Here is a 9,081-nt window from a genome sequence, read left to right on the forward strand (position 1 = left end):
GTTTTCTTCTAGTCTACCTTTTCATTAATGTCACTAAGAATTTTCTTCCTATTGCTTTTTTCTGTTCTTGAATACCAAACCTCATCTTAGAATCACTTTTCATAGCCTGAGAAGTTTTTTTGGTTTGCTGGGGAAACATGCTGTACTTAAAATAATGTAACACTGAGGTTTGGCTTAGGGTTCCTTTTGATTCTTCCGTGTTGCTAAATCATGCCACACCACTTTCTTATTTGGCTTGTGTTTTCAGTTTGGTTGCTATTTTTTTTTTTTTTTTTAATGATCAGACATGTAGGGTGTTCTCACGTTATTCTAAATAAAGACCCTATGGGAAGTTGTTATTACAGATGTAATAGCTGAAGTCACAGCTCCTTCCACCAAAGAAAAGAAAAAAAAAAAAAGAAATCCATCTGAGAAGCACATGCATCTAAATTTAGAGTGGAAGGCATGCAGATATTTATGCATGGAAGATACCAGTTGCATATCTGACTGGTGGGACATTTTATATATCTGCCGACCTCTTCTTTGCAATATCCTTATCAGATAACAAGTTGCTTTCCATCTCATCCTTTTTCTTATACAATAGATACTGTGCTTGAGAAACAGGTTATGGAATATAAAACTGTAAGTCTGATTTTTTTTTTTTTTTTTTTTAAGGAGACCACAATAGTCAAAGAATTAGGGTTAGAAAGGAGCATTTGTTTTATTGTCAGTCTTGGATTTATGCATTGTATGAATAAAAGACACAGACAAAACCTCTCCATATCACTGTTTCTAGTGATATTGAACATGTCTGTGTGCATCGCTGTCTATCATCTGGCACATTCTGAAAGGATTTCTTCTATGTCTGCATGAAATCTTTGGGTGTAATCCTGACCCCAATGGCACTGACTTGAAAAATCTTTCCGTATCTTTTGAGGATAAAGTGCTCATTTCCTCTGTGGATAATTTTAGGTGCCTGGTAGTATACTTCATGGCCAGATAAGCTCTTCATAACAGTGTGGCACAGACCGCTCTACAAAGGTTACCCATTCTTACCAGGATTTATCTCCAGACTATATGCCTTTTATGATGCTTCCATCAGTAGACTAGCTTCAGAAAGATGCACAAAGCTATAAAAAATAAACCAAATAAGTAGTAAGTTCATTCTTCTTCTCTCATGTTTCACTTAGTCACCATTTTTACTTTAGCTGGAGTTTGTCTTTATCTTAATGAACAAAAAATCCAATGTAATCCTCAAACAGATTTTCTGTCCTGTGGGGAGCTTTATTTATTATCAGATGGTTCTTTGCAATAAATCCAGAACTTTTTGTTGACTCTGTTCCCTCAGTTGCATCCTCTTTGTCTCTCAGCTCCTTCATTTCTCTTTGCTCTGTTTGTCTCTTCTCTAGTGAGAATCAGGGCAGAGATTTTTCTTGCGTTCCAAATTACTGGTGTTGAATGGATGAGGTATAAATCCTCGGTAAAGGTAAAGCCTGTAAAGCTTTTTAAAACTCTTTATAAGCTGACTTATGCTTCATATGATTCTTTACTACTCATCTGGGTATTTATCAATAGCAAGGTCTGCCTTATGACAAAACCTTATCTAAACCAAATATACTAAACCCAATGATTTAAACAAAGCAAAGCAAAGCAAAACAAAACAATCACCTACTGTATGCACACATCATTTTTTTGATTGCATTGTCTCTTTATTCAGTAATTTTTTGCTAGAGTTGGGAAGTGATGTAATACAGATCTGGTGTTTTAGTGAAAAGGAGTATTTTTCAGAATCCTGAAAGAGAACATTTGCTGCACTATAAACAGCACAAAAGCTACTTAACAAATGGGAGAATAGTCCTGAATAATACTGTTTACCAGTTTTTGAATGGAGTTAGTTTTAAATTGAGATTTCAAAAGAAGAGAAAAACCTCCTCTGCCAAATAATACATCAACAGACCATCTATCTAAGGGGTACAAGAACACAGTTTCATTGTGCTCCAGATGAAGGTCATCTTTGTTATTTAAGAAGTAAGTTAAGAATGTTAAGTAAGTCTGGAGATGTTATTTTATTTTATGAGTTATTAATCTGACTCATGTATGCTTATACTTCTCCCTCGTATTAACAGAGAATATTCAATATCCAATTTATGATTATAGTACAGTTTGAACCTCACAGCAGGCAGCCATAGTAATTTTACTTTTGGAGTATGTATGATAATTTTTAAGTGAGACCTCTACAGGTAAATGCATTGGAAACGCATCCCTGTATATGCGTAGTTGAAGCAATGTGTTCTAAATTTGTATGCATGTATATAAAACACACGTACAATATGAGTACCCTCCAGGACTCCCGTTCTTGGCAGGCCCCGGCCGCCCCGTGCCCAGGTCTCTGATGTCCGGAGGTAGAGCAGCGACTGTTTCATGGGCACCCCCTTGCCATGGGGAAGGATCTTGCGTGCCCTTGTGAGGTTGAGAGCTGTGCTGGTGGTGGCATGTGCCTCCGGTGGGGTCTCCCAGGCCTGACAGGTCTCGGCTGAAGGGTCAGACAAAGTGTGTCCACGGGCTGGATGGGCTCACTAGCCTTCGGGCAGCCATCCTAGGAGAAGGACAACTCTGACTCCAAACCCGGGCAGATGGAGCTCGTTTAGCCCTGTAAGGCTCATCCATCTAAGAGAAGGACACTCTAACCAAACCTACGACCCGAGGACTTCGCTGTCACCGTCCAAGCTCGCTAGGCCCTGGCAGATGAAGCTCAGGTGTAAAGGGTGGAGCCAGCTCCGAGCACGCTGCGCCTCACCTAAAAAATCCACCGCGCAGGTCTGAAGGGTGCACTCATCGCTTGCAGTGAGTGTGGGAACAACCCTTCCAGTGAGTGTGGGAAAAACCCTTCCCAGATCTTCGTTTGCGAAGCCAAGCCATGATGACAATATGAGTGAAGATGTAACTTACCTTTAAGTAAATTTGAATTGTTGGTGGGCTACTTTTTGTTTTATTTTGCAGCTAATTAGCTTTAAATCTTTGTTTGTCTAACAGTCCATTTATGCTATTTGGCTGATGACTGCAAAGGAAATCTTTTACTCTCTTCTCACTCTATGAAAAAATAAAATAAACCCCTAAGATCTCATTCAGTGATAGATGAGAATAAGAAAGAAAAACTGTGACACCAGAGATAGTAGTTTACATACTGAGACTAAATGACCTAGGTAACTTATTCAGTCTGCTTATAAGTTAAGAGTGATGATCAGACTTTTCCATTCTATTCTATTCTATTCTATTCTATTCTATTCTATTCTATTCTATTCTATTCTATTCTATTCTATTCTATTCTATTCTATTCTCTTTTTTCTTAATAAATGTGAGCCAGCTCAAAGGTTACTCTAAATTTTCAGTAGTTTCAGTTTGTAGTATTGCTGTGAGATTCAGTATAATGTAGCCGTACAATTTGGTTAATCACTTTTTCTGTATTTGCTGCAGGCTGTTTTCATTGTCCTGTTTATTGGGGTACAAAATTCTGGATTTTAAAATGGCTTCAGAAAACTGGTGTTGGAGACAGGTTTTAAATTACCCTCCAATTCCATACAGGTTTTCGTTATGGAATAAACAGAGTAACATGAATGACTGTTAACAAAATGTGTGTTTGCTGATGGGTCACAGTCCTTCCAGCTCTGGACTTCATGACGCCAGGAGAAGTCAGAAAGCTACACTGTATTTGTGAATGTGAGATTTTGTATTTAAGTAAGCTTAAGCTGAACAATCTGAAAAAATTCCCATACGTACTGAGCTCTCTAATGTCTGTGTGTTTGAGAAAGCTGAAGAGCTCTGTTTATTGCAACAAAGGGCCTGGAATAAATTATATTTAGTAAATTGGCTCCAGGTTTTCCTGCTTCAGACAGTAGCTTCAGAGCAATCTATTTTATAGGCTTCACTAAATCTGACCAATTGCAGGGAGGTGACACCTCATCTGAGGGACGTGTCGTCATACACGTGACAGTTACGTCCAGCAGCCTCTCTCTGGCAAGATGGCAGGACATCAGCAGATCAGCCTCTTGTCTTTTGGCGGATTTAACCTATAGACCTTTACAAATTTATGAACCCTGCCGGGAGGTCCTAGCAGGATCCTTGGCCCCTCTTCAGCCTCCCACCCCCACATGGGGCAAATAAAAGCTCCTTTATTCCACTGGAAATACCCCTATTTCAGCAAGGTGTATGCATAGTTTCCTTCCCCAGTCAGTCTCACAGGTGATAATTAACAGAGTGCAGATATTTCCTAGCTGAAGTCAAGGTGGGAAAGCAGCTTTAGGCTCAACATTTTTCTTTTCAAACTCTTTCCTCATTTATTTTGGGTCTGTTCATGATGAGGGAGTTTTAGAGTGTGTTGGTTCTTAGCAGAAGTATCAAAAAACAGTGATTTCTCCTCCTCTGATGAAACTCTTCTAACTTTTGAGGAGAGGAAAGAACAGAGTTAGTTTTGCTTTTGGGTTTTATATTTTATTTCTATTCATGGGTCTGATTATTTATGAGGAGCGTGACTACGGCTCTTTTCGGCACAGGACACTGATTGACATTGCATATGTTACAGAGAGGAAGGATATTTCCTGAAGATTAATGGCCAGTTAGATGGTCTGAAGTTCATTAACCTGAGCTAGTCATTAGACTTCTGGAAGGACTCTGTATAGAAGCTGGAATTGTATTAGGAGATCATCATAAACTAAAAATACATATGACTATCTGGCCACATTGCAACGAATCTAGGGCAAGACAGCATTGGCTCCAGGTCACAGAGCAGCAGCCTCCAGTGTAAACTAGCTGCCTTGTGTCAAGAATTAAAGCAAAAGGTTTGTCATGGACATTTTTTGAATAAGGAGAAAAATTGAGATTGTGAGGTATGATGAAAGGGCCAAGTTTGGTGCTGGTCCTCGATCAAATAAGCAAATGACAGTGCATTCAGGCAACCATTTCTTTCTGTAAGTGGCAAATTTAGTCCTGATTCTTCACTGTGCTTTGCCTTGAGAAAATGAGCCCCACATCCTCTGGCGAGATCCCTACTGGCTGAGGCCCAGACCCTCTAGCTATGATTTCTCAGCATATTTGCAGTGAGACTGGCTTCCTTTTAACTGTTTCTTTTTGAAGTATGATTTGTCTCTATCATCCCTCTGAAGATGAACAGGGCTGATGTCTCTTGTTTTAATATAGTCCTCCCGCTCCTCCCTCCCCTTCTTTCCCCCTTGTCCCCCAAAAAAGAATTCTTTAAGGTGATATAACCTTGTGATAGTCTAGTCAACAGCAGTCCCTCAAAGTCAAACCACAAATAAATACATGAGCATGGAAGAAGTAAGGCCTTCTCTCAGGATCCTATACTCTAATAAAGGGAAGGGAAGGATGAGCCAGAGACGTTTCATATTTGTTTTGTTTTCTTTCCATGTCATCCCATGAATATGTAATGGAACTTGGCCAAAAGTAATGCATTCAGACACAGGATGTGAGTATTGAACAAGGCACTGAGAAGAGAGAAGCTCAATGTTCTGCCATAGGAAGGATGCTTCAGGCATTTTACAAATCATTTCCCGCTCTCCCTTTCCCTGTCACACCGTTCCTGCATGCTCCCGTCTTTTGCTGTTGGCAGAAGGTCTGGAGTTTCAGGAACCAGCTTCATTTGAGAGAGGTTTCCTCTGGCAGAGAGAACTGAAGGAGTCCTCTTTCCAATCCCTTCATGCCGGGAAGGATGTTCTGCCTGCATCATGAGGTGCTAAACAGATTCTGGATGCCTCTGTAGCTCACAGAGGTGCTCTGGCACTAGTACTACAGTGAGCTTAAGTGCCAGACCTGTGGAGTGGCTCTGGGGCCACGAGCTGTGCTGCATGTCTCACGGGCTCACAAGGGGCTCTTCCCTTGATGTCCCTGTGAGTGCCGACTGATGTGGGCACTAGGATTACTCTTTAAATGAGGCAGTTTCAGTACCTTTCAGAAAAGAATTTTCATGGCAAGTCACGAGCCATTAATCTCACTACTAACCATAACATTTCACTCGTCCTTGATTTACAGCATTACTCAAACAGTGACATTTGTCATTTCACTAACTATCTCCCTTGGCCCCCCTTCCTCCCACTTGCAGCAGGAAGGGTCTGGTCTCACAAATATTTTCACACTCTGATCTCTGTGATTTATTAACCACCAAATTATGCCTTCAGAGCTCAAGATGCCATTTGAAATAATTTCATATGCAAAAGTGGAGTTATTGGGCAAAAGGGATTCCTTGTAAATGGAAACCAGGATAACTGTTGCTGCTTTCTGTTAAGCTGTTGGGGTGGCAATGTGACCTTGAGGAAATAGGTTCACTATAGTTTTATGATTCCATTTTTGCATAGGGAAAATAAAGACAGTGATAATTACTTTCATTTGTAAAACACTTTAAGATTTATGGAATACGAATGACTGTTATTAAGTGAAAAGTGTTGCAAAGCTGGCTTCGTTGCACACTGTGCTAAGTCCTGTATCAGCCTATTGACCTCAGCATGAACCACTCATTAAAGTTTACAAGATGTTTTGGTGGGTGTATTGAGGCAGTTATTCTCCTGGAAATATCACACCAAAAGCACGTTTAAATCCATCAATCAACCACATTGACGTTTTTCTCTATTAAAATTAATCACAGTTGTTTGTTCCATCTAATTTTCTTAGTTTATTTTTGAAAGTTTATGATGGGTATGTACTCACTGTTAACTCAGCTTGTACACCCACAGTGTTTCAGTTTATTCTAGCCGTAGCACAAACATACAATAGCCGTTGTACTGAGATAAAGAGTTTTAAAACATGAAGCTATCCAATGGAGCGGTAGGAACTAAGGAGTTGCATGGTCACTTTTGAATGGCAAATGTTTTTATGGATACTGCTTTAATAGAGGAGAAAAAATTATGGTAGCAAGTATGTTAAGTGAGCTACTCTTTAAGGATAGGTCTGGCTTGCTTTCAGAGTTCTGATTTATATAATAATGAAAAATTATTACAAATGTTTTCTTTTTGCTTCCAGATTAAATTTGGATTGTTTGAAAAGTGGGGAGATATTCTACCATAGTACAAAAGAATCATAGAAACACAGAATCACAGAAGGATCTGATTGGAAGAGGCCTTTAAGATCATCGAGTCCAGCCGTACACCCTGAACTGAAGATAGAGAAGAGAGCAGAATGAGAGCTCACCAAGTACCACATGCCTGCAGCCTCTTATCTTTAGTGATGCTGTTCCTTCCAGTCACTGGAATGTCAAAACAAAATATCCCAAGACTCAAGCTTTCCTATAAAGGTAAACTTTCCAGCAGTTTTTCTGATTCTGTGACTTTTGTTTTGATGTGATGTTGCCAACAGTTCATTTGTATTATTAATCAGGAAAATTAAACGCAGTTGTCCCTACAGTTTCCAGAAGTGTGTGATAGAAGCCTTAAAGATGGATGAATTCTGTCTAGGGACAGTATTAAATTATCTTTTTTTTTTAGATGGGGTGGTACATGTTTCTGAAATATAACTGAGTTTTTAAATTATTGTTTCGGTTGGCTCCTAGAGGATATTAATATATCATCACAAAAAAGGGGAGTCATCACCTAAACATGGGCTTCTAGTGATACTTGGAATACCATGAGGCCCAGTGGAGACACTCCCTGTGGCTGGTGGGAGTGACATGGGACATGAAGGATACTCAGACCTTTCTAGAGCAGCAGGGAAAGTCGAGAGAGCTGTCCCAAGTGTTTCAAATGGTGCTGATATTTTAATTTTGTAATATTTTTTTTTCTCTGTCATTAAGTTGGTATCTGAAACTCTTGAAATGTTTTCTTTCTTCCTACCTCTTTGGATCACAAAGGCATGTCTTTCTGAGGACTTTCTTAACTTCATGTGTACTTCTTGTTGAGCATGTTACAGGCTGAGGGGTTTAAACACGGATGTAATTTTTAATTCTTTATTGGACAAGTTCTTAAAGAAGGTAGATTTCTTTTTGCTTTGAACAAACAGGACACTTCCACAGTTTTTACAAGGCACAGAGATACATCACTTTGATATTGTCGTCTTTAGCTTAAGCAAATGCTCTCCAGTTAGATATTTCTTGTTATGTCAGCACCCTGCCCTTATGGGAGCTAATTCTGTCCTCAGTTTTTCAAACTTAGGAAGTCTTCCCACGTACTACAGAGTTACACAGGGTGGTGCGATGGGATAGGAGTTTGTAAAGCCTTCATCAGTGGTTATGATATGTTTATCGTGAGTTTAACACACAACGGAATTTATTGAGTAAGCACAATGACACACTATTTATTTACAAGCTTCTCTTTCACTAGATTTGTATGCCACTGTGTATGGTATTCCTCTGTGTACAGATGTGTTTGAGCGTGTTTGTGAGGGAGAAACAGAGGAAGAGAGATCAAGGGATCTTGACAGCATTTTTATAAATTCAGGAAACAGTTGCACTCGCTTAAGCCAATGAATACAGAACTGAAAGACCTGACATGAGTTATGAAAGTTAGCAATAAAAATCCCCTAACATATAGCCAGACGTTCACAGCTAGGCCTTTTGAGATAATTCCCAATAGCAGCATATACCATATGGTGATGGCATTTATTGTGGATTTGACACTCACGATTAGTGAATTCCTCATGACTTCAAAAGCAGAATGCCTTTGGCTAAATCCTGATGGATGCGTTTGGCAGGTAAGGAGGGGAAGAGAGAAAAATTATTGAGGTCAACGCAGGAAAAAATATAATTCACTGAAATCTCAATATAAAATAGTGGCAGAGACCTGCTGGGAGTGGTTGGGAAAATGCCTGAGCTAGTTTTAAAAGACAATGAGCAGATGATTGATATTTAGGCCCTGACCCAAACTTTTATTAGCAACTTTATAAACCTTTCAGTTTGGCTTGAGGGATACAGTTTCCTATCCAAACTTATCCACCTATGTCCCTGTAGGGGGAAAAAAAAGCAACAACAGATACAAAACGGTACGTAAATCTTCATTTGGAGAGCTGTGATGGAACTGAAAAGCCAAAGGAAAGAGAATTAACAGTCTTTATTGTGCCTTCTTTTGCACTTTTTTTTTTTTTTGACAAAGGGGGGGTTTTCTTTTT

General features: G+C 39.4%; 1 protein-coding gene across 1 annotated transcript in view; it reads left to right on the forward strand.

The window, feature by feature from the left end:
- Positions 1–7,161: 7,161 nt before the first annotated feature.
- LOC104498497 (semaphorin-3D-like) overlaps positions 7,162–9,081 on the forward strand; it is a gene marked incomplete at its 3' end in the record, with an annotated part of 62,668 nt that continues 60,748 nt past the window's right edge. The window contains exon 1 of the mRNA XM_010141886.1: positions 7,162–7,276. Within this exon, the coding sequence (XP_010140188.1) occupies positions 7,162–7,276 (115 nt within the window). The remainder of the gene's footprint in view (positions 7,277–9,081) is intronic.

The sequence above is a fragment of the Buceros rhinoceros genome, unplaced genomic scaffold (genome assembly GCF_000710305.1).
Source record: "Buceros rhinoceros silvestris isolate BGI_N320 unplaced genomic scaffold, ASM71030v1 scaffold3998, whole genome shotgun sequence".
Classification (NCBI taxonomy): Eukaryota; Metazoa; Chordata; class Aves; order Bucerotiformes; family Bucerotidae; genus Buceros; species Buceros rhinoceros.